This window comes from Nannospalax galili, unplaced genomic scaffold (assembly GCF_000622305.1).
Source record: "Nannospalax galili isolate Female #2095 unplaced genomic scaffold, S.galili_v1.0 scaffold255, whole genome shotgun sequence".
NCBI lineage: Eukaryota > Metazoa > Chordata > Mammalia > Rodentia > Spalacidae > Nannospalax > Nannospalax galili.
In genome coordinates this window covers 5,282,134-5,308,386 of record NW_008338999.1, presented here as the reverse complement: position 1 = coordinate 5,308,386, position 26,253 = coordinate 5,282,134, and the positions used below count along the sequence as shown (strand labels likewise).

General features: G+C 38.7%; 1 protein-coding gene across 2 annotated transcripts in view; it reads left to right on the top strand.

The window, feature by feature from the left end:
• The window catches only part of Plppr5 (phospholipid phosphatase related 5), a 130,891-nt gene that overhangs the window by 74,182 nt on the left and 30,456 nt on the right, over positions 1 to 26,253 (top strand). For both annotated transcript variants that reach the window (XM_008833686.3, XM_008833687.3), the window contains exon 4: positions 18,127 to 18,303. In XM_008833686.3, coding sequence (XP_008831908.1) covers positions 18,127 to 18,303 — 177 coding nt within the window. The remainder of the gene's footprint in view (positions 1 to 18,126; positions 18,304 to 26,253) is intronic.

Here is a 26,253-nt window from a genome sequence, read left to right as displayed (position 1 = left end):
GAGGGAGGGAGGGGAGAGGGAGGGAGGAATTAATTCTATCTACATTTCTTCTCATAAACCTCAGGTCAGTTTTAAATTTTTCATCAATGTCTTTTTCAAGCATATATTACTCGTTCAGCATATTCTAGGAAACCTATTCTTGTCTACCAGGAAACCCAGTCTGTATCTCTTTCTCTTTGCTATATTTTATCCTGCAACCAACAAGCTTGACACCCACAGATACCTCTCCACAAGAACATCTTGACTCCTGTTCCCTCTGCTATGTCCTATTACCAACCAAGTCCATGGTCATAGGAAATCCAAAGACTGAGGTAGTGAAACAAACAGGCTGATGAGACAACTTCTCCTATCTCATGTATGCCTATTGAGGTTTGTCCCTGAGTATGGCCAAACTTCCACATGAATGAATCTTACTCCTATGTCTCCTTATAACACTGATTCCCATGATCTCCTGATACTCCTGATAGTGGAGGACTTCAGCATTCTGTCCTCCTCCCCTGGAGTCCATGCTGTTCCACTTGCCTGACGTGGGTTCCTCTGCCATCTCAGGCTAGGTTACTATCCCTCTCCTTTAGGGTGATTCATTCCATCACATAGCATTCAAAATCATGGTAGTTTGCCAGTGTGACTCTCCAACTTTATCCAGCTAGGTGTGGTCATTCCTCACTGTACCTACAGCCTACTCTTTACTGCCTTTAACCGTAACAGTACTTGCAGCGAATGCAATTCCAGCCCTGGCCACCTTTACTCTTTACAGAGAAAGACTCCCAAATTAACCAGTACATGTGGAGTTGATCAGTCTATCTGTAGTATGTACTTAGTATTAGGGAGGGAATCCAACCCTGTTGACAGGTATGGCCTTCCCACTGCCAACAAATTGTAGTTTTGATGGTGCAATACTTTGTTTCTTGTGATTACGCCAGGTCCTTAAGCATCCTTATTTCACAATTCTCTGGTTTCAGTTCTGAAAACATAAACAAAATAAAACAAAACAGAAACCTGTCCCGACCTGAATGCATCCAGTAAATAAAGACAAGGTCACTTGAAGCTCTCTGCTTGTTTGCCTCACTGAGTATATGTTTGTGGTTTGAGGTAGAAGCATGAATGTGATTTGTTTGAGGGTGCACCTCCAACAGAATTGAAGGGATCATATAATGACTAGCATGGGGATCCTATTCCCTCCCAAACATTTATAACAGTTCTGAATGACTTATCAACTCAAGGGTTTAGAGCTGGGGTTTTGGAGGTTTAGCAAGTAGGTTACAAATTTCCATTTGACCACTGAAGACTACAACTGAGCCATGAAAGTCACTTGCCTAAAGTTTTAGCCCTAATGACCTGGGGTCGGAACCAGAATGCAGATTCCTGATTCTTCTTAGGGACAACTGTCTCCTCATCTTTCTCTCTGACCTACTGTGACTGTCCGCATTACAGGCCAGAGAGAAAGATGAGGAATGTGATTTCCTCACCTTAGCCCAGCTTTAAGTTTTTCCAGTCATAAGCAGATTCCTGGACAACATGCAGCCTTTTGTAGGTTGTTTAAAGAAAACATAACTACCTTACACACCTAGAAAATAGCTAACATCACACATGAGGGAAGGTCACAAAGTCACATTATTGATTGAAGAATTTATCATATATGTTAGTATATGTTTGCTCTATTTAAATGTCACCATTGTAATGTATTCCCACACTTAGTTATTCAGAAGAATGTGTTCATTCAGTGAAAGTACTTCTTTTTTATGTTTCATTTATTGTTTTTATTTTTTATGTTATGAGTGTATTTCCTGCATGTGTGTTAAGTGCACCTGTGTTGTGCATTACCCAGAGAAATCAGAAGAGGGCATTGGATCCTTTGGAACTGGAGTTACAGTTGGTTGTTAGCCACAATGTAGGTGCTAGAACTCGAACCTGGGTGCTCTGCAAAAGTAGCCAGTGCATTTAACCACTGAGCCATCTCTCCAGCCCTGAAAATGCTTTTTATATTTATAACCCTGTGCAAAGGGCTGAGATTAGAGTAAGCAACCAGATTGCATCTACGCTGTCCTCCTGTCTAGTGTTTTAACTCAGTTATTTGGAATTGTTACCTATAAAGAAGATATGCTGCATGTAGCTCAGTCTACAAAAGCACACTTAACCTATTCAGTAAGTATTTAAAATTAATTAATAATAGTACTATAAGATTACCGTGGAGTTCATGGGAAGGCACATCAAATGTCTTGATAACTACTGTATCTGAATGTATTTATCTATCCAGATGGGAGCAAAGATAGCTGGACTAGATGTCTCTGTTGGCCTCACTCAACAGACACAATTGTAGAACAGAAGTAGGGCTAGTGATGCTGACTACTCTCTCACTGTACCCTCCACTTCTACTAAGGATCTACACTTGGGTCACAGTCATGGGTACACACAAGTACATATCCAATTAAAAGACAAATTTCAGCAACTCAGCTTCCTAAATATTCAATCTGTTCATAATTGCAGCCAGAACAGGACAAGCCAACATTTGGAGCCTCTTCAGCCAAGGTGGTACTTTCAAGCCTCAGATGCTTGCTAGGCCCAGGGCACAGCCTTATAATCTCAGCTGTTCAGGAGGCTGTTGGAAAGAAAACAAGTTCAGATCTTGAATGAGCTACTGAGTGGGCTCAAGGGCAGCCTGGACAAATCAGTGAGACCCTATGTCAAAATGAGAGGTAGGAAAAGAGCTTCATCTATAGCTCAGTAGCAGATAGTTTTGTACTTAACATCCCACAGGCACATATACACATACACACAAAAGATAAATTGATGGAGTGATGGATATTTTGATTAGCTTGACTGAATTTTTCCATAACGTATACATAGATATCAAAATATTATATCTACCATAAGTAGACCTAATTATTATTTGTCATAAATACAATAATGTATAAAATTCAGTGTACTGTTGTCATTTTCTCACATCCCTTTAGTGACTTCTAATTTTCCTTTTAATGCATATTCAAACTCCTTCACTTGACACATAGAATCTTTTATAATGTGGCCCTCAAAAACCTTTCTGGACTCATTTCCTGCCTCTCCCTTCTTTGTACTCTCCCACAGCCCCCACCAACCAAGCCTTCTGTCTGTCACACAGAGTTATTTTCAGGTCCCCCAGTTCCTCCCTAGAGTAAGCTCTTAGCTCTACTTCAGGTCCCACCCATCTTTCAAGAATGAGGTAGACCGTCCCCCCCTGACTTCTGTATTCTATCCAACGTCTCTGTAGGAGCAGGACTTTATAGCTAAAGTATTTGAGTTTGAATCCCTACTTCACTACCCACTAGACTTAAGTCCCTGGGTGAGTGATTTAATCTTTCTGTGTCCTGGTTGTTTCTCTGTTAAGCAATGCCAAGGTATCATTCATATTACTGTGTAGAGTACATGCAAAGCACTTTGACTCATAGTCAACCTTCAGTACTTTCTTTTTAACATTTTTATAGATTAAGTTGTTACTGATTGTGAGCCACGCACTATGTTGGGCACATAGGCAAAGAGGAAAGGACATTTCTAACCCTCATAATCTGGCACAGAAGGAAAAGTTATTGTATTGCAGTATAAAAACTATTTTCATAACTGTTAATATGGTGGTTTGAATAAGAAATGTTTCCCATAGGCTCAGGTATTTGAATACTTGGTTCCCAGTTGGTGATACTGTTTGGGGAGGTTTAGGAGGTACACTCTTGCTAGAGAAGTATGCCACTGGGGGAAGGGTTTGAGAGTTCATAGCCATGCCTTATTTCCAGTTCATTCTCTCTGTTCCTGTGTGTAGAGAAAGCTGTGATCTCTCAGGTCCCTGCTCCTGCTTGCTGCCATACATCCTTCCACCATTTTGGACCTCCCCCTCCAGAACCATAAGCCAGAATAAGCACTTTGTTCCTTAAGTTGCTTTTGGCTCTGGTATTTTAGCAATAGAAAAGTAACTATATACTTAGGAAAAAATTCTGGGTAGCACAGTTATGAAGATAATATCACCCTTTACCCCCAATAGTAGGAACTAAGCTGATGATGTGATTTGAGGTACAAGGTAGCAGAGGTATTCCTTGATCCCTTTAGTAACCTGTCTACTCTCTGCTCTCAGTAAATCCACAACTTATTTATATGAGAAGTGGAAGATGCTGAGGGTGGGGAACGGTTTCAGAAATTCACCCTCTCCAACTTCTTCCTTCTTGAGCGAGGTGAAGTGACTCGGAAGCCAGGAGTGGGCATGATGGGGGTTCGACTTTTAGCTGAATGAACCTGAGGAATCAAGAAGGAAATCTGTGATCATGAGAGGGGAAAGAAGGGTTCCTGCTGAGACCACAAACCGAGACTCCTGGTGATAGATTTCTCCTTACTATAACAACATATATGACAATAGTAACTTAAAGAAAAAAAGGTTTATTTTGGCTCTAGGTATGTGGGCACAGCACAGGACCTCAGCCCATGGAGTGGTGCCATGGACATTAGGGTGTGCTCTCGCCTCAATTAACCCAATCTAGAAACTTCTTCACAGGCATTCCCAGAAATCCATCTCCTAGGTGATTCTAGATCTTGCCAAGTTGATGATCAATATTAAACACCACCCTCCTCCTCTTGACTTATTCCTTAGTGAGGTGAGAATTAGGTCAGAAACATCCCCTAAGTACACACTCAAAGTTTAAGACATCTTTTGAAATAGCACACTGTAGAATATTTGTCACACTTTTTGAAAGGAATATGAAATTGGTACTTTGATGCTAATTGCAAACCTAGATGCCATTAGTTTACAAATGCTCACACTAACTATAACTCTGCACACATGTGGGTATGAGTGTGTGCCTGTCTGTGCCTCATGATACACATTTCTTTTTCCTCATTACAATAGTATATTTATTTTTTCAAGATATTGTTTGTGTCTTTCCCTATAATTATAAAATTTAAAACATCTCAAAGTCTAAAATCTACTTCTAAATATTTTTTTCTGACTCTGTATGATATATAGGTTTAAGTCACGTATTGTAATTAATTAAAAGATCATGTAGCTCTGGAGCTGTAGACCTGGTTCAGTGGGTAAAATGTCTGCTGCACAAGCATAACCCCAGCACTGGGGAGACATGGGCAGATGCCTGGAGCTCACTGGCCAGCCAGTTTATCTAATCAGTGAGCTTTAGAGTCAATGAGAGACCCTGTCTTAAAAATGAAGTGGAGTTCTATCAAGGAAGATACCTGTTGTCACCAGTGGCCTCCACTTATATGCACACCTGCAAGCACATGTGCACACACAGCAACATGTACATAAACCACACACACATACATACATGCATGTATGCACAAAGTGGATCACGTACATAGATTTTCACATCATTTATTGAGTGAACAAACCCTGGGAATATTTTGGGTCTTAAAGATTTAACTGCATGTGCAACTTGGAGGATTAGTAAGAGATATTTGAAATATACTTTCCCTAGCTTTGTCCTTAACATTTAACTTAAAAATTTTAAATTATTACAGTTATTTATTTATTGGTGTGGGCATGAACATATGCTACAGCATGTGTGTGGGAGAAGTCAGAAGACAAGTTGTAGGAGTCAGCTCTCTTCTTCTACTGTATGGGTCTTGGGGTGACACTCAGGTCATCAGTCTTAGTGACAAATGCCTTTACTTGCTGAGCCATCTTATTGGACTTATCTGTTATTAAAATAATGTAAAGTGGTAATCAGAGATGAATTGCAGGCATAGCAGTCAGGAAAGGTCTCTGGAGAGATGATATTGTAGAGAACTAAATGACAAAACAGGATGAGGAAGATTTCTGTTATTCCCTTCTCAGTCCATAGCAACAGCAGCCCAACACAGACAATCAATTGCTGCTTAAAATGAAATAACCCTGGGGATTGGAGAGATGACTCAGTGGTTAAGACAACTGGCTGCTCCTGCAGAAGACCTGGGTTCAAATCCCAGCACCTACATGATGGCTAACAACTATCCGTAACTTGTTTCAGGGGATCCGATGCCCTCTTCTGGCCTCTGAGGGCATTGGACAACATGGTGCACTTACATACATGCACATAAAATGCCTGTACACATAAAATAAAAAATTAAAAAATAAAGAAACAAAAGAACCCTGACCTCCAGCATCTGGATATTTCCATTGATTTTGAGCACAACTGATGATGTGAAGGATGGCGATCTGCATATTAAAACGTTACTGTAGGGTTTGGAGAGATGACTCAGTGGTTAGGAACACTGGTTGCTCTTGCACAGGACCCAGGTTCAATTCCCAGCACACACATGGCAGCTAACAACCATCTGTCACTCTAGTTTCATGGAATCCAGCATCCTCTTCTGGCATCCTCAGGCCATACATGTGTGCGGTACACATACATCCATGCAGAGAAAACACTCATACACATAAAATAAATTAATTAAAAAATTCTTATAAAAGTTAAATATATTTGAACATGAAATGGCATTCACGAAATATTTGTGGAAAATAACCATTTTGAAACTATGTGTAGTACATGATCTTATTTTTTCACAACTGAATGATTTTAGTTTTACCTCACTTTAATAATCTGTATATTTTACATTAAAACATACATTTAAATAAACAAAATAGTCAAAAGAAAAACAACTCTAAAAGCACATAAATTTTTCTAAGGATAGGTAATACCTAGTCTTAGAAAGTAAATGGACAGTGATAAAATGTCAGTATTTCAGTGGAAAAAAAATAGTTCAACTTAAAAAATTTTAAATATCTTTAAGAGTTTAAAAAATATTTTATTTATTATCTTTATTTTATGTGTATGAGTGTATCTATTGCCTGCATGTAAGTGCCCTCACGTCCTGCAATGCCTGTAGAGGTCAGAAGAGGGTGGTGGACCCTGGAATTGGAGTTACTGACATTGTTAGCTGCCATGTGGATGCTGGGAATCGAACCTGGGTCCTCTGCAAGAGCAGCCAGTGCTCTTAACTGCTGAGCCATCTCTCCAGCCCCCTTTTAACAGTTTTTCATGTTTTGCTTTATTCATTTCCCTTTAAGCTAAGCCAGAATAAATCCATCAGATTCCCATAATACTCCAGTGAACATTTCTTCTGTAGTATTAAAAAATATCCAAATTGGTCATTTGCATGTCAATTTTAATTCTTCCTCCTAGTCAGAGATTTTCAATTTTGGAGCTGGCAGGCTTTTTGGAATCAGAGCAGATAACTCTTCACAGGTCACAGGCTGATTTTTCAGGTTTTGTTTATGTAAATATCACCTTGCAAAAAAATATCTTTTCTGTTCTTTCTGATGGATGAAGGAATACGTGCACAGTGTATTTATCAGGATGCCACACACTGGAGAGAAATGGTCTCCGTGTGAATCAGCCATCACTGTACTTTGGGGATAAGGTGACTATGACTATAATGAGGGGCTACTCTTCACAGCCAGGCCATCAACTGGCCATTGTGCTGAGGGCAGCTGAGTTACTGAGCAGACTCTGATCTTAACTGCATGTACCAGGTGGTACTGAACACTGAGGTGCTTGTTATGTATTCACATTTGTGACTCCCCAATGTTACCTTTTCAAGGGCATCAACTGCAGGATAAATTCTTTGTTTGTGATGATATCCACTGAAGCTATTAAAAAATAAAGGATCCTAATGTCCGATTTCTCAGATATTGTAAGGACTTTTGCTGCATGCCTGTAAGTTGGGTGTTGAAAAAACATTTAAATGTATTTGTTTATTTTACATTTATGTGTGTGCACACATGCATGTGCCATGGCACACATGTAGAGGTCAGAGAACAAACTTGCATGCATTGATTTTCTCCTACCATGTGGAAACAAACTGAGATCCTCAGGTTTCATGGTAAATGCCTTAACCTGCTGAGGCATCCTTCCGGCCCAAGTTAGTTAATTGAATTTATTTTTCTCCTATCTAGTTTTACTATAAATACATCCTTTTAATGCTCTATTCTGGTCTCAAAGTACACAAAAGTCTTCTTGTGCCTATGATAATAATAATGAGCAGCCTCTTTGTGTGATAACTGTGCTAAATCCTACAAGCAATATTGTCATTCTCACAAGACTTGGAGAAGCTTAGTTATTTGTCTAAGGTCCAGGAGAAAATCAGTGGTAGATTGACCTTACCCAGATTATTAAACTCATAAAATAAAAAGAAGTCCATTCACTAAAAATTTCAGTGGCTTGTTATGATAATTAGGGTTTTAAAAAATAGATTGTGGAAGTTTAAAAGAGAATTCAGATAATTTCACAGTATCAGTTTAGCAGAATATATGTTGTTTGAAACTTTGCGTATTAACATTACAAAAGATAAATGTGAATGTTTTCTGACAAGGCGCACGGCAGTATAGAAAGTGCCTTCAGATCCAGTAGATGACTCCAACAAACACAATACGTAAAAACCATATAGTCACAACAAGTACTGGACTAGATGTAATCTGTTTGGAAAATTCATAGGTCACTTTTCTTTTCCCTTAAATTATAATGTTCTTGACTAGGTCAACACTGTCTTAAAAAATACAAGGTGAGGTGTTTAGGAGATGACTCAGTTCATAAAGTACTTGCTTCCATTTTGAGGAGCTGAGTTTGAGCCTTACAACCATGAGGGAAAGGCCAAACGTGGCAGCCTGCACTAGTAATCCCAGTGCTGGGGAGCTGGAGGTGGGGGGACCCTAGGGATTGCTGCCCAACCAGGCCAGTGTAGAATCAGCCAGTTGAGTTCAGTTCTGTCTTAGAAACCATGGGGAAAGATTGAGAAAGACTCCCGAAGTCTAGCCCTGGCTCCCCACCACACTGCATGCATACCCATACAAGACACACACACACACACACACACACACACACACACACACACAAGAAATATAAAGTTAACTATGCTTTTAAAAGTTTCTAATAGTCATATTTAAAACACGTAAAAACGTGGTATTAATTTTGAAAACATTTGTCAATGTATCTACAATATTGTTATTCATCATGTATCAATATGAAATTATGATGTATCTTTTATCCCTTTTTAAATTTTTTTAAATCCAGTGCATATTTGACATCTTAATTCAGGTGTCTTCATCTGTAATACTTAAGCCATAATTAGAGTTTATAGAATTCACAGTGTAAAATGTAGGTGTGCATAACAAATTAGTTCCAAATGTTCTTAAGAGCTGCCTGATAATCCAATCAAGTACTATTCATTTATTTATTTATATTTATCTATTATTTTTATTTTTATGTGTATGAATGTATTGCCTGTATGTATGTCAGTGTACCCATGTCAGGCAGTGTCCACAGAGGTCAGAAGAGGGTGTTGGATGCCCTGGAACTGGAGTTATGGACAGTTTCATGGCTGTTAGCTGTCATGTGGGTGCTGCAACTCAAACCCAGGTTCTCTGTAAGAGCAGTCAGTGCTCTTAACCACTGAGCCATCTCTCAGCCCCTCAAATACTATTTTTGACATTAAGTTTAATTAAAACCACATAGAATTAAAGATTTGGTGCCATAGTCACACTAGACACAATTGAAGGCTCAATACCTGCAGGTACCATGTTGGATTCAGTGCCTCCTAGAAGGGCAGGTCTTAGAGAAGATTCAGTCCCTATTAGGATAAAAAAAAAAAAAAAGACAGTGTTTACTTCAAGATTACATGAGGCTGAGTCTGCCAAGAAAAGAAGAATGCATAAACCGAAAAGCTACTTTTTACATATCAAAAGCAGAATTTGGAGAGCTGAACATTTCCCTTTAAGCAAGTAACAGAGACAGGAGACACAAGGCTGGAGAAGAGAGAAAGACAGAATGGAAGACTCATGCATCTGTGGCTTTGTGTGAGCACCCTCAGGTTAGAGCCCTGAGAGGGAAGTTGCCCTTGGATCAGAGAAAGTCGAGGGATTTTTATTTCATTTTTGGATTGAACTGGGAGATCCTAGATCTTAATACGTTCCTGTTACAGTCAGGTAATTGGCAGATAAGATAGTTTCTATGAGAGCCAGAGGTAGCAGAGCCGAGAAGGGTGGTGTGGGGATGGGGGTGCTCATTACTTTTTCCAGTTTAATCTAGGGTATATCTGTGTTCCACCATGCAGAGGCAGGGGCATCATGGCTTCTCCAAGTCTCTCTGACTACAGCCAGAGAATATCGTCTATTTTTAAGGACTCGTGATTAGGTAACATAGTCACAGGAAGTAGTACAGAAAAGAAAGGTAGGTTCCTAAGATGAGGAACCTGCATCTAGAAGATGTGCTGAAGGTTTTATGACACATTTGGGGGAAGAGAAATTCTGGTTTCTACTGCTTGATTCAGTGAAGAAAAAAAGGAGGAGAGACAGGAGGGCAAGAAAAGCTCAGAGAGAGGCTTTGCCCCTGAGGACCTCTAATACCTTTCATGGAATGCAATCAATTTACCAGAGTGCCTCACTTTGGGATATCATTCCCTGAGACTAGCTTGTCCATATTCCATCATTTCTTACACTACCACGTCTACCCTCTGTCCCCCCCCATTCTGTATCCTCCATCTCTTGCAAGAAGCTTCTTTGATGAGTGGTGTACGGCATGCTTGTCTGTAATATAAGGATTCATATTTAGCACATGATAAGAAATGTCATTTGTCTAGCAATATGAAAGAGATAGGATTTTCTTTAGGATCTATGTCCTCTCCTGCCATGTGTATATGGCTGAATTTATTGTGCTACCCATGAGTTCATGCCCATTGAGAGGACTTTAAGTCCAGTTAGATAGCTGTTAATTGCCCTTCAGATAACAATGTCACTACTGTACTGATAGAGGTAGTTTGCCATGCTGGTCATTATGGTTATTAGGGTTCAGGGCTGGGCTGGACCAATTATTGCTTTTCTCCCTTGACAGTTTGCATATCATCATCTAGCACTGTGATAGTTAAACCAGTTAGAAGGGTTCCAGGTCGATTCCAGCTCCTTTGCTCCAAGTTTTGTATCTGAAGCATGCCCTGTCTTCAAGCAGTAGGGTCTTATCTACTAGTTCAGAGTCCTGGCTGGGCAGGCCTCTCTGACTGATCGGGAGCCAGGGAAGATGGTGGTAGTGGGGGCGGGAGGGGGTGACCCACCTGAATAGGGACTTTGAATAGAGACTTAGCAATCTATAGTCGGATGTTTAGCTACTGTGAGTTAGGAAGTTAGTCCAGGGATATGAGGCAGAGACATTGGAGCCTGTTTGGGTCTAAGACTGGTAGGGACCACTGTACCATTTTGTAAACTATATTTAATGCTTCTTATTTGATGACTCTTTCTTAAACTAACTAGAAACTTGGAGGAAGCTAGCATGGTAAATGCCAAGATGAAAGTTTAAAGTGGTCTTGACAAGGTTGAGTGGTATTTTACAAATAATAATAAATTTCATTTTTGAGCAATTTTTAAAAGCTCATTGTTTTTATTTTACTTGTATGAGTGTATTGCCTGTATTGTGTAAATGCACCCATGAGATGCAATGTCCTCAGGTCAGAAGAGGGCATTGGAATTCCCTGGAACTGGAGCTATGGACAGTTCTTAGCTGCTGTATGGGGGTTGGTAATGGAACCCAGGTCCTCTGCAAGAGCAGCCAGTGATCTTAACTGCTGAGCCCCTCCTGCCTCTCCAGTTCCTTGATCAATTCTTTCTTTAAGTGCAGGAAAAGGAGAACTTGAAAGTGCTTCCATCTCTCTGAAGAAGTTACAGAAAACTCAAAAGATCACAGAAACAGCACAGTATGATCAATAATGTTATGATGCTATTTTTAAAAAGCAATGTTTTATTAGGCTGTATTAAATAAAGTTGTCCAAACGAAAGAATCAGTTTCAGGATGTAACCTTAACTGGATTACCAGATATGGATCAATGAATTAGGTCCACAGTGTACCATCTAGAAGAGTCATGGTGGTCCCAGTGTTCAGAGCTGTGTGTTACTAGGGCACAGCCTTCCCGTACCTTAAAAAAAATTAGAATCAGAAATTGGAAAATGAAAACGTATTTATTTACAGTTTGGTCAAACTGGAATGACAAGACTCCTACCATCTTTTTAATACTGTAGCAGTGTTATAATTTCATAGAGAAGTAGGAAAGAAAAGCCAAGAGATATTCATATGGTAATTTGACTGAGACAACCTGTCAGAATTCAGTGAAGTCTCTTCCTGAGAAACAAGTTCCCACTGGGACCATGGCTTTAGCTTTTCCTTTCCCACAGACTGGGATTCCTAGGGAAATTTTAATTCTTTGCAGTTAGTTTTTCAGTTGTCTAATAGCCAAAGGGAGAGACATCAGCACCCCTCGCCAGGGCTTCCCTGTCACACAGCTGGCCTGAAACTCACGATGTAGACCAGACTGGCCTCTATCTTACAGAGCTCACCTTCATCCCACTTTAGAGTAGCTCTTTTTTCTCCAGGGTACCATGTTTACATGCACAACGCTGAGCTTATATAATATTCTGGAGCATAACATATACCAAATGCTTCAAAATATCCAGGGTGCTCAGGGATCTGGCTACTGGGTTATTCCTTCCTCGATGGAGGAAATCAAGGCTGTTCAGTCAACTGGGAAAAAGTCAAAGGAAAAAGAGAACATGACAGTCTCCTGTAAATAAACATGTAGTGTGTATCTTCAGGGTTTAAAAAATTGGGCTGGAGAGATGGCTCAGCAGTTAAGAGCATTGACTGCTCTTACAGAGGACCCAGGTTCGATTCCCAGCACCCACATGGTGGCTACGAATCGTCTTTAACTCTAGTTCCAGGGGAATCCAAAGCCCTCTTCTGACCTCCGCAGCATTACACAACATGGGTGCACTCACATACATGCAGGCAATACACTCATACACATAAAATAAAAATATTTTTAAAAAGCAAAATTAGCATGACTAAAAAGTGAAAGAAACATGAATACAAGAGAAAAAAAAAACAAATCTCCCAAGTGCTTGCCCACAATTCCATCTTCAGTCGCATGGTTGCATTTACCAGGCACTGCCCTAGAACTAAAGTCCTGGTTCTATCCTGTTCCTTTTTCTGGCTCTGATTTGACCCATTCAGTTATTGAGGATTCACTACAGACCAAAATCTATGCTGTGCACTTTAAGCATGTTGTAGTATTCAACCCTTACAACACCATGGGCAATACCTTAATTTTCATTTGTACCTGGAACATAGACATGCTTAGACTTTGCCTTATGCAGTTGGCAGAGTTGGGACTCCAACCCAGACCTTTCTGGTTCCAAAGTGGATATTTTAATCTATGGCACTTTTATCTCACCCCAAGGGATATTTTCACAAATCCCCATGCATTAATTCACTCATGCATTAAACAGATGTTGCTGAGTAGAGTCATTTTCTATTGATGTTATAGGAAATAGCACAAACTCAGTGACTTAAAACAGCACATGTGTGCTCTTTCAGAGTTTTGTAGTTTTGTAGATCAGAAGTACAACATGATTCTCTTTGGGCTGAAGTCAACCGGTCATTTGTCTGCCAACCTTGAGGAGGTTCTAGTGAGGAATTCCTTACTTAATCTAAAGTATGCCTGTGTTCTTTCTATCATCCAAAGCCCAGGGCATGGCTTCACCAAGTCTTTCTTTTTGAGTACAACCAGGAAACATTGTGTTCTTTTAAAGATTCATGTGATTAGATAATATATTCACAAGAAATGGCACAGGATTGTAAGATAGTTTCTTAAGATTAGTGCATCAAGATCTTTGGGGGGCTGATATTCTTCCTATCATCAGACCTACCCCATGGCAAAGATTGGTCCATAAGATAAAAGGAGAAAGATAATAAACAAATACATAAGTGTGTATTCAGGATAATTTCAAACAGCCATGTACTTCCATATAACATAGTTCAGTGCTTTACCTCCCCCCACCACGCAGTTCACCCTTCCTTCCTGCAGTGTAAAAAGGTTTCTATGCATTTCAGATAGAGCAGTGAATGAACAGAGGTTCTGTTCCAATGGAATATCCTAGTGGAAGGAAGCACAAACAATGGAGAACACTATTGCTCAGAGTGACAAATGTTTTGAAAAAATATTCTATTCTCTGTCCCATGTCCTTTTGCCTTCCCTCCCCACTTGTTCTTTAGTTAGTCTAGTCTTTATTGAGTGCCTCCTGTGAGTCAGGCACAAGGCTTTTATAAGGAACGACCAAATTAATTTCTATATCTTCACTATAGTGAAGAAAACAACAACGATAAATAATAACCACACACAGTGGCAAGTGTTCTGAGAGAATGAACAAGGTTCTTTGAAAGCACATAGCAAGATTGCCTATGTTGTCCCCTAAATCTAGGCTAGTTCCCTACAACATCCTCGGATTCCCTTTGCCTATATCACTTGTGTTCATCCTTCAGGATCAAACCTTGGAGAGTTCTTCCTTGAAGAAATTTAAGGCAGATAGTAGGCATTTAACAAATATTTGTGCGCCTTCTTATGTAGTAATAATAATATTCTTTTATGTAGTATATTTTGTCAATTTGACCAAAAGATCAGTGCTTAATACAGCAAGTCACACAATATATTTACAGAATAATAGAGGCATTATGACTATAGAGTAGTAAAGGTACACTAGTTTGCAAAGTCCCTGTGTATATGTGTTAATTATTACATATGTTTATAGAAGCAAAGAGAAACATCAAAAGAAATACACACCAGGATAGTAACAGGTAGCAAATGATCAGTTCTGGCTTTCTGCCCATTATTACTAGTATAAATTCATGGAATGGGTGGATATGGACAGCTAAGGTGGTCAAAGGAGTTAGTCTGTAAGGTAGTGAGTAACTGCAGACCCCCATGTAATGAGGCAATACCATTCTGCTCAAATCATGCTTTCTTCTGTTTGTGTTTATTGGAACTCATTTTGGCATCTGGTTAACCTAGATGGTTTCATAAGTAAATTAGAAACAAGAGCGCATACATAATCAATTCCTGTCCTGTAAGCCAGTTTACACAATAGATTATCATGCCATAACTTCCTCTTCTGCAGATTAGCAATAATAGACTTTCTGTAAAGATAATATAATTAGACTGGTTAAAAGGCACCTGTTTTCATAAAATGCTAGAGAGTTGCCAAGTGCAAATGAAAATTCTCTAATTTTTGTTTGCTACATTCATGGTGATTATGCTTCAAAATATGTGTACTTTTGCAAATCATCGTTATGGTCCACCTAAATGTTATGTCCTTGTCTTGTAAAACTCCTATAACCTTTGCCATCCTCACATTTCTGGAAATTCTTTGACTTTCCACACTATGTTCTGAGTTTGGACATTAACCTTGGATTTGGTGGAAAAAAGCCAAACCTGAGATATTTCTAACAGAGGCACATTTTCATTAGTGTGCATTGAGGGTTCCATGTAAGCCTATTTGGTTCATTAGGGTAATTTAGAAAGTGAGTCAACATTGAACTTGTGACAGCTATAGGCCAAGGTAAGAGGTTTGCATGGACCATCCCACATGACACAGTAAATATAAGTCATATCTGAGATGGCCTTCAGGGAAGAAAGGCAAGCATTTACCAAAGCCACGGAGATTCTGCTGAGATTTTGCACTCCTTCCCACTTCTCCCTAATTATGGAGCATAACTATTGAGGTGTCCTTCTGCCCGTGTTGCTTAATACCAGCTCTCTTGCATTTCCTCATACTTACATTAAGTTGGTCATTTCCTCCTCAAAAGAAATCAGTGAAGAGAAAGGGAGGAAAGTAAAAGCTACTGACATGCTTAAGATCCAGATGCTTCATTGATTCCATTTCTTTGTCAACAATGCTACCTCAAAAATAAAGTTGTATGGTTCATAAGCTTTATTTTGATTCATTTTTTCATTATAAAATGAAGGTAATTATAATATGTAATTTATATGGTTACTTTAAAGTTTAATAAGATAAAAATCTAAAAATCCTTGCCCTGGACAGCAATAAATTACTAAGAATAGCTACAACAAATATTAATAGAATTCATATTATTCAATTATCCATGTTCATTTTATCTTAATAAGTATTGGTTATCTTTAGAGTTTGGACAGATGTAAAGCAATGCAAAAGCAAGGAGTCATCAACTAACATTGTGGAGGGGTTAAAAAGAGGAGTCCAACAAGCCGCCCAAATTCTATGCTCCATTCATAAAAGAAAGTACCCTATTAGCAGCATCACTACCCACCTATGCTGGCCTGACCCACCTGCTATTCCTGTGAGCAGAATTCTTTAACATTTTCTCTCACAATAACGATAGTATCTTTAGCTGTTTCCCATCTCTTTGGGTTTCCTTGTCATCTGTACTTACCCCCCATAACTGAAATTACTGAACCCTCTGAGCACAGGCTTAGAATACACAGACTTTTCTCCGAATGTCAGACAGACGTGATTCCTTTCCCATTTTAATTTCTTTAAGAATATTGAGACCTGTGATGAATTGCAAGGGGCTAGAACTTGGCCAGAGAGAAGACTCTATCATTTGGAATGTTTACATACATACAACTTCTTCTGGCAGTTAATGGACTGCAGCTTTGGCCTGAAAAAAAAAAAAAAGAGAAAAAAAGATAATTACTGAATTTCACAGCATTCTAAAAGGGTTGTTATGAATGAAGAGCTTAAACACTGATTCCTACTCTCCTAGGCAAATGTATTTTTTATTACACTCAGGATAATAGTTGGTGATTATATCAATTTCTAAAGTATTTTTCTGAGTGTAATAAAAATACAACATATATTTATCAGTACTCTATATTTACTGATATTAACACCATACAATCTAATTGTACTGTCAAAGCCCCCTCTTGTATATTGCCTTTGTTGACTTGAGTAATAACTGACACTTTAATTTGAAGTCAACAGATTTGCTTATAGAGTAATAGAGGAAATCAGATAGGAAGAAGGACCCGATTACTCCTGAGCATGCTGTCTTACAACCTGAATGATCATTCACTGCAACCAATCAACATTGCATGTGCCTTACTAGCATTTCACGTCACAATTTCAGATAACAACATAAAAGCAAGTCCTGGTTCTGCTCCCGGCCTTGATACCTTCTTCACAGTAACAGTGACTTGGTAGTACTCTCCATTTAATTTTTCTTGTTATAGTTACAATTCTGATTTTATCAAGTATTTATCCTCATCATATAGCATGTAAAAATGAAAGCAGTATAAACACCACCAATTTCCCCTTTTAACAATGATGTTGATATTGATCTAAAATGTAAATTCAGGTGAAGTGAGAAAAGATGCATGAAAAGTGCGGGGAGTGGACAGGTGGCTCGGTAGCTGAGTGTGTCTGGCATACCACTCTAGTTTGATTCCCAAGCAACCATGCCAGGCAGCTCAGAACTGCCTGTAACTCCAGCTCAAGGGGAACTGATGCCTCTGGCCTTTATGGGCTCTTGCCCTCACGCACACATACCCATATGCAAACACATAATTTTGAAAAATGAATCTTTGGGGTTTGAGAGATGGTTCAGTGATTGAGAGTGTGAACTGCTTTTGCAGAGGACCCAAGTTCAGTTTCCAGCATCCACAATGGGCTGTTCACAGCGGCCTAGGACTCTAACTGCTGGGATCTGATGCCTTCTTCTGCCTTCTGAGGACACCTGCCCTCACATATACATGTACCTCCACACAAACATACAATTAAAAATTAAAATTTAAATCTTAAAGTGTTGTGAGGGGAGGCTGCCTGGAATATCTGGGCTCAGTGCTCCTAGATTATTAATAATGTTGCATAAGAATTGGTCATTAGTAAGAAATGGGTATATTGGATAAATAACATTATTTGCTGCTCTTAAATTCTATGTGTAAGAAATGTTCATCAAAAATGTCATGGCAGATGTGGTGGTGCCTGCATATAAACCCTGAACTCAGTAGACAGAGGCCAAAGGATTCCAAATTCAAGGCCAGCTATGACTAATTACAGAATGGGAAGCCATAGCACAAAGCAAACAAAATTTTTTAAAAAACATTCAAGAATCTAGAGTTGTTTTAGGAAGACCAACTCTTCCTCATCCAGCAGTAATCAGTTGCCAATATAAAAAAAAGTAAAATGCAAGAATCATAAACTATATTTAATGGTTGGAACTATATAGGCATATATATAGCCTATTAATATATTTGTGTCTAAAGATAGTATTTTGTGTGTATCTAAAGCAAATGCCTTTGTGAAAGGTTTTGTTCTTCTTACTATTTCAGATGTACATTACGAACACAATCAAAGCCAAAGGAACCAGACTTGCTAAGCCCGTTCTATGCTTGGGATTGATGTGTTTGGCCTTTCTTACTGGACTCAACAGGGTAGCAGAATATCGAAATCACTGGTCAGATGTGATAGCAGGCTTTCTAGTTGGGATATCTATAGCAGTATTTCTGGTAAGTACATTTTTAAAGATGTTTTTGAGTCTTAAATAGACTTGAATAACCATTTCTAAGAAATCCAAGGTTGACTCGCTCTGTCTAAATGCGATACATTATTACATGATAGTATACATGTTTTAAGTTATTAATTTCTCCTTTCTTACTCATTCCTCCTCAAATGAGACATTTTTTGAGACAGAATCTCACTATGTAGCCCCAGTTGACCTGGAACTCTATAGGTAGACCAGGTTGGCCTTGAACTCATTGAGATCTACCTGCTTCTCCCTCCTGAGTGCTGAGATTAAAGTCGTGTATTACTATGCTCGGGTTAGTATTTTTTCACCACGAGTGTGAGGTCAGAGGACAACCTGCAGGAGTAGGTATTTTCCTTCCACCCTCTACCATGTGGGTTTGGGGGATTGAATTCAGGTTGTTCAGACTTGGCAGTAATGCTTTGACCCACTGAGCCATCCTGCTAGTTACCCCTCAAATACTTTTGAAAACTGGATTGTTTGGACATTTTTTAAGTTTCTCTAGGATGATTTGCATCTAGATTATCTAAAACATCCATCCTAAAGGATCCAAGTGCTAAGTGCCTTAAATCTGTGCTCTCCATGAGGTAAGTTCCACAAGTGCTCACACAGCATAGTATTATAAAATGGATCACTTCATTTCGGTAATTCGGCACAGACAGTTTTTCAAGACTCTACCATCTCCAAGCATATTTTAGCACACAATGAAGAGCATGCACAGACACCTGCAATGAAGTCAGCCTGTCATCTGAACTCCTAGCATAAAATACACTTGGAATATATAGTATTGGGTGTTGGAAGCTTTTAGTCTGAGTTTCGAGTTAATCCGTCCATTATATGTGTGGGTGTATGACATTTTACCTAGATACATCATATAGCATGTAAAAATGAAATACAAAGTGTACAATGAGATACAAGTGTATAGATTCTAAATCAAAAGGCTTTTACTTGAGCACATTAGAATTTAAGAAACACTTTACTTCCATTTGTCTTTATTTGAGTTTTCTTATACTACCTCAGCCTCCTTTCACTAGTTAATAACCAGTTAAACAAAAAACATATGTAAACCTTTCCATTACATGTTTGAGCACAATTTATGTGCCTGGAATTTGAAGCAGATTTTTTCCTCTCGAGTTTAATACAGAAAAGTGATAAGCATGACTTCCTGTCTGAGCTACATCCTGGGCTTCATGTTCCTTTCCTTTTTTTCCCTGAACTATCATTCACTGTTGATTCTCAACATCGAGAGATAGACTCCAAAGTTTAAAAAAAGCCTGTGTTGAGTTGTATAGAATAATTAAAATTAGTTCCTAATGCCACTCCTGACCACAGGCATAGGTTACATGTATAAGCTAGATGAAAGAACCTGATTGGCTACAGTCAAAATTTGCCTTTTATGGAAGTATTTTGGCAGCTACACCCTGATTGGCTAAAGATTCAGCTCCTGTAATGGCTGAGATTCAGTTGCTTGGTTGCAGGGTGCACACCTAGTTTAAGTACAGTTTGTTTACTGTTGAGTCTTGCAGGCTCTTTTGGCTAAATTTAATCAGCCAAGTACAGCAACAGATTTGGGCTAAAATTACCATTTTAATACCTCTATCTCTTTGAAATATTTTGCAGTCTCATAAAACTAGGGTCCAAAGTTACATCAAAACCTTTTCTTTGCTTTCAGTCACCACAGTTGAAACTTGTTAACATTTTTTTTTTTTTTTAAAAAAAAAGAAAAAGAAAATAAAAATCCTACACAAATCCCATGGAAATAATCATGGTATGAGATGTCACTACATTTCACCTCCCTAAAACCAGAACATCTCTGGCACCTCATCAGCCTTGATCTCTCTCTCTCCTGGGGTCTTGCCCTCTTCCTGTACTTACAGGGACCATCTTACTGCCTTACCCTGAACCTTTTAAACCAGAACCCTAGGGACTTCTCAGAAACATCCCTGTTAGAGAACTTGGTGAATGAAGAGCTGGACTGCAGGTCTCCCCTGAGCTCAAGATCCTCCATTGTGTATATTCAAACCCAAGAATATGTGTCATGCACATTTCCAAGATTTCTTTTTAAACATTATGACACATAGAAGAATACAACTCCTTGAAAAGGTCAAACAAAAAATGATTTAATCATGAAACTACGTATGCATTCTGTATTCATTCATGATCATTCTTAAGTGTGAGTGTCCACATTCACATGAGCATGACCTGTCAAACTTAAGGTTCTAGTTTGAAGGTTTATTCCCTTACATTCTTTTTTCCTCTCTCCTATAATCAAAATGAACATTGCCAAGTTTCTAATCCAAGTACTGTGCTCAGTGTTACAAGTAAATACACGAAAAAGATATAGTTAATATACTTAAATTCATTACAATCTGGTAAAAAAAAAGCATGAAGTTTTATAGACAATTATATGTAATCGACTAATCAATACTCAAGATATTAACTCTTTTGGGATTAGGTAAAAAATCAGTAAGGGGAGGTGGTTTTTAACTTGGGAAGCATATAAAGTAGATAGTCTAGGCTCTGCATAAAGAATGAGAAGCATAGAGCGCAGGGTACAGCAATGATATGAAAGGCTGTGCAGAACAGCAAGCATAGAGCCTTCATCACACTGCAGGCCAAGATACAGCTTGTGCATGAGAAAGCATGGTGTCCTGGGATAATGCCTGTCTTCCAGCATTAGTGACAAGAAGGAGGAGCTCTGAAAGGACCTCAGTGGCCTGTCCTGATTGGCTTTGCATGTCAGGAGAAAATTGTGGACTTTTGTTTAAGCTGGAGATGAATTAGGAAGCACTACCTTCAAATAGTTTGAAACAAAACAAGCTTGTTTGAGTCCCGGCTTTTTAGGTGCTCAGTTTGTACTGTTGAGTATTGTACAGAGCTTTTCTGAGCCCCATTTTCTCTCTTTAAATGAGGATGAGCACAGCATCCCTAAAGGATCATTCTTGGACTCACAGAACGTTCAACAAAATAGTGCATGTTAAGTGAATGGCCACAGGAATGACTGAAATAAATTCCATAAATGATTGTTTGGTTTCTCTCATTATCTTTTACCTTATCAGATTTCTGCTTTGAAAATATATTTTGTGGGGAATAAAACTGCAGGTGAGTGTACAGGAGACTTGTTATGTGGAACCAGGGAAATAAAATAGCATGAACTGGACCACGAGGTCACAGAGATAGGGGAGAGTCTCCAGGAGGAATGGGGGGAAAGGGAGCCTGAAGGAACGTGGGTGATACAGATGGAGTAGAAGGGCAATCTGTGATGACTCCTGGCTTTGTCATTTGGGCAGCTCGGTAGAGCATTTATTTTGAGTAATGACTCCAGTTCATTGCAATGTCCTGAATTGTTTCTAATTATCCTGAAGTATTTTCAGGATTCTAAAATGAGTCTCCCAAAAAGTTACATTAGTCTACTCCAAATCTCTATCTTTGTTGAAGGACAAAGACACCTACTGTCACCCACAATCTATACCTAGCATTTGCCTCTGACTCATTCTTCTGGTTCATCCCCCACAACCAGAGTCATCGAATTCATTTCTACCACTCAAACTATCTCTTCATTGTTTTATATCTGTTCTTCTGCCCAGAACTTCTTGCTTCTTATCTCTACTACATCGACAGTGCCCTGTTGCTTCTTTACTTCAGAATTAATTCCTCACACCACCACTAGGCTGCCTCTGTGCATATTGTAAACATTCATTGCTAAAAACAAGCCAAAACAAAAGCTTCTGTGCTGCACCACCCCCAGACACTTCCACTCACGTCTGGGGTCCCCACTGATCTGGTTCCTTTCTTGTTCATGAAATTTGTTTTCCCTTTTCACCATGTCTATAAATCTTGCTCTTGGAATACCATCAGCCCATCAGCTTCCTTACCCGTTCACAAACAAACTTTGTCCTTCTCACAGATTTGCTTCTGTGGGAATTCCCTTCCTTTTGCATATTTTAGCTGTAAGAAAAAGGAATATAAGAGTCCTTCCTGACTTTGCTTAGATGTGGCCTGCACAAATCACTCATTCCAAAATAGTGAGGCCTTCCACAAGCAATACTCAGAGCATCTCTCCAGCCCCCACGAAGGCTCCACTCCTTGGTCCCTTTACTTTTCTCCATAGCTCATTTCAACTCCCACTTACCATATCTAATGTGTCTGTTTGCTGTCCTTCTCTTGCGGTTAAGAGCTCTGTGGAGAAGTCATCCTGTTCATTTTGTTCACTGCTTATCTATTTGAGTATCTAGAACAGGGTCCACTACACCAGAGGTACTCAAAAAAAATTCAATGAATGAATAATTAACTACTGATTTTGCTTCTCAAAGATCTTTGAAAGACTATATGAATCCCCACATGTAGAAGTGCAGCCTCATTCCTGGTGCAAAGATCTCTGATTATCATGGTTCCCACCTCTTACAATTACATTCAGATTTTTACATACCTGAGATTTGACTCAACCAAATCCCAATTTTCTAAGACAATAGCCCTGATTATCTAGTACTCCCATTTCCCCCCCTTAATTTCTACCATACTCTCAGTCTATCCTGTTACCATCTTAAAAGGAATTATAGTGAATTCCAAATCGATCACTCATCCCATGTACATTTTGCTCAAGGATAAAGAGCAGACTCCTCATGCTTAGAAAAATGAGAAAAAAATATTTCTTAAGCAACAGTTGTCAATTGATTAGAATTATTTTTATAAAATACATAACTTAAAACTCTTCCAAAATGATACATATTGCATTTTTATGTTGAAGAGCTCAAGTTTATAGACCCACAGCAATGGCTCGTCATGTTATTTTATGTAAGAATAATAATCCTCACAGCACCTCACTGAGATGTATCACCCACATTTTTGCAAAATTATGAGTCTTAGTTATATTAAATAGCTTGCTATGACATTTGTTTACAAAGATAATATGTGAGGGACCCAGAATTAAAACAAAGTTTGTTTGACTCCCCAAAGTCCATAATGCAATAATGGAACAAAGAAGAATAATGAACACAAATGAATCAAATAAATACATTATTAATGCCGGATAAAGAAACTAAAATTATGTGTGTGTGGTGGTTCACTGATGTAATCTTTGTAAGAGAGGGTAGACTTACGCATGAAGACCAAAAATAGAATATTTCAAAGAAATAACTTTAAGTTAGAGAAACACCGAGAATATTTGACCTGAATGTGTGTTCCTTTATCAGTGTGCCCAGTCATTGATCATTTTAATCACTGTGACAGAAAGAATACAATGGCAACAACAACCATAACCAATACATGATTTCATACTGAAATTTGTTCTCTGATAAACAGAATTACGGCTCCATGTGAGCACAAGGCAAACGAACACACAAAACCAAGGAGGTTTCTTTGTTGTGTGCTTAGGCAAGAATTCCATAAGTGAGGTTGAGGTGACACACCAAGATTGAGCTAGAGGTGAAGACTAATCCAAACAGGAAGGAGAAAAATGTGGATCAGCATTCACAAGTGAAGAACGCTGGGAAGCCACACCACAAAATGGATTAAAAGGATGAAGTGACCAACTTCTAGTTAGAAAGATCATTCTTCTCTCATCATAGAAAATAGAACAAAGAGGGTAAGATTGCATTTAAGGGGTCAGTTGAGAAAGCTATGCAGGAAAGGTAAGAGGTGGCTGCTTGTTTTTGGAGTTGGTGTTGGAGATAGAATAAAGACCTCGGAGTTCTTAAGGGAATAACATTAGCCAGTTTGAGTGAGTGGTTGAGTATAGGAGTCAAAATAAATACAAGTCTCAAGCTTTTACATTGTATTGGGGTGGAAATGGGTGTTGGGGAGAGGATGTCAGGAGTGAGGTCAGGAAATGGGCACATCTTGTATTTAGTTTTGAATGTTTGTTCAATTTGCCATACCTTTACCAGCCAAAGAAATGGAGTTATTTAGTGATTTTTTTCCCTTAACCTCTTTGGTTTGTTGATACCCAAAGAGCTGAGTGCCTAGCCAGGATCAAAACCAGGTTTTAGGGTTGAGGACACTGCTAAGTGAGTACATTGCTAGCCACACAAGAGTGGGGACTGGAGTTCGGCGCCAAATAAACACCAAGTAGTAATCCCACCATAAATCTCAGCATGTGAGTGGCTGAGACAGAGGATCCCCAGGGCAAGCTAGGCAGCTGGACTAGCGGTTCAACGAGTTCTGGGTTCAACGAGAGGCCCTGTCTCAATATATAAGGTGGATAATGATTGTCAGAAGTTGTTGAAAGATATCTAATGTATTCATTTACCCTGATTAGCTTTAACTTTTGCACACACACAGACACACACACACACACACACACACACACACACACACACACAAACACACAAAATTAACAGGCAAGATTTAAATATTATTTAGGACACTAAAATAGATCAGGTAACGTCTTTATCATTGAAATAACTGTAAAGAAGAATAACTACTGTACTTATACTTACTGTAATTACACTAATAAACACAATTTAGTGAGTATCTACAATGGGTTAGGTGCCTAAGCATTTTATAAATGAATTCTAAATGTTTCAATTGTGTTAACCTGACTTTGCATTACGGGAGAAAGAGAGAACCAATAGATCCTTTCAAAGAGTTTCACAGACTTACAAAATATAAAAATACATATACCAATACTTCTTAAAAACTGCAACTTCAAAATACAAGATAAGTTAAGTTATAAGAAAAGAAAACACTCTCACTTCAGAAGCCTATGCCAGCACTAAGTTGACTTCATGGATTCCACATGTCATTTTCATAATTTCTTCAATTCAGTTTCATTTCAGGTCTTACTTCAGATGACTCATCAATTCCTTTCACATGCCCAATTTCCCAATAATTTATAATACTAATGAAAAAGAAAAAGTCTGAATATATATGTTTCATGAAATGCTTGTGAAACTGCTAGCTTGTTCTGTTGTAATTGTTAGCTACAATTTTTTATTATATCTTTTGTGTTCTAGAGTTGGGTTCAATTAGCACACTCTAGCCTACAGACCAGATCTGCCCTGCTGCCTGTTTTAGTAAGGAAAGCTCTTTGGAACATTAGTTAACATGCCCATTCACTTAGAACTGATAGAAAGGCCATTTTCCCATCAAAAAGGAAGAATTGAATAATTGCCACACAGTATAATCCTACAAAACCAAAAGTATTTACTGTTTATTTTATAACTTCCCATTTCAGACAAATCTGACTTAATTTCCTTGAGCAATTCATATCGTTGAGGTTTTTGTGAGATTATGGAGGTGTCAACTTCCTAAGATAGTGTATCAAGCAACTATCTCTAAGCCTTTGTCATCCCTTACTTTAAAGGTCACAGCAAGTGGGTAAAGCTGTGGTATCAGAGTAACAGGGTTTGATCTGTTTCCAGCCTACAGTTCCTCTAGGACATAGAAGGATAAGAAATACAAAACAGTTTGCAAGGAAATTGTTTTCTGATACAAAGTCTCATAGTATGTGTTATTATTTCATACACTTTTAAATTTTATTAAAAATGAGTGAGTAAACGAGATTTAATTGACTTTTAAAAATATTCAGTGATTGTGGTGCGTCACCTGTCCTCTTGATCAAGGAGGCCAAGGAGACCCCATGAGATGGACTTGAACCAGGGCCAGTCTGCAAAGAGGAGGGTCAACACAGAGGAATCATTTCCTCCATGCTTCTAAGTGAAGCCAACCATGGCCGAGCAGGACCTTTGACTTATCTTTGCATAGGTGGAACTGGTAAAAGAAAGGAGCCAGGGCCTCCTCCCAAGCCCATGTGACCCCTGAGGAACAAATCCTTAAATGACCTTAAGAGTAAAAATAAATTGGTTTATCTGGGCCAACTGTATGGCCCTAAACACCCAAAAGGAAAGTATAACCAAAGATTAAAGGGGCCAATATAATTTTTTAAGAGTCCATATGCATAGCTAAAGGCTACATAACAAGCAACAATGCCAGA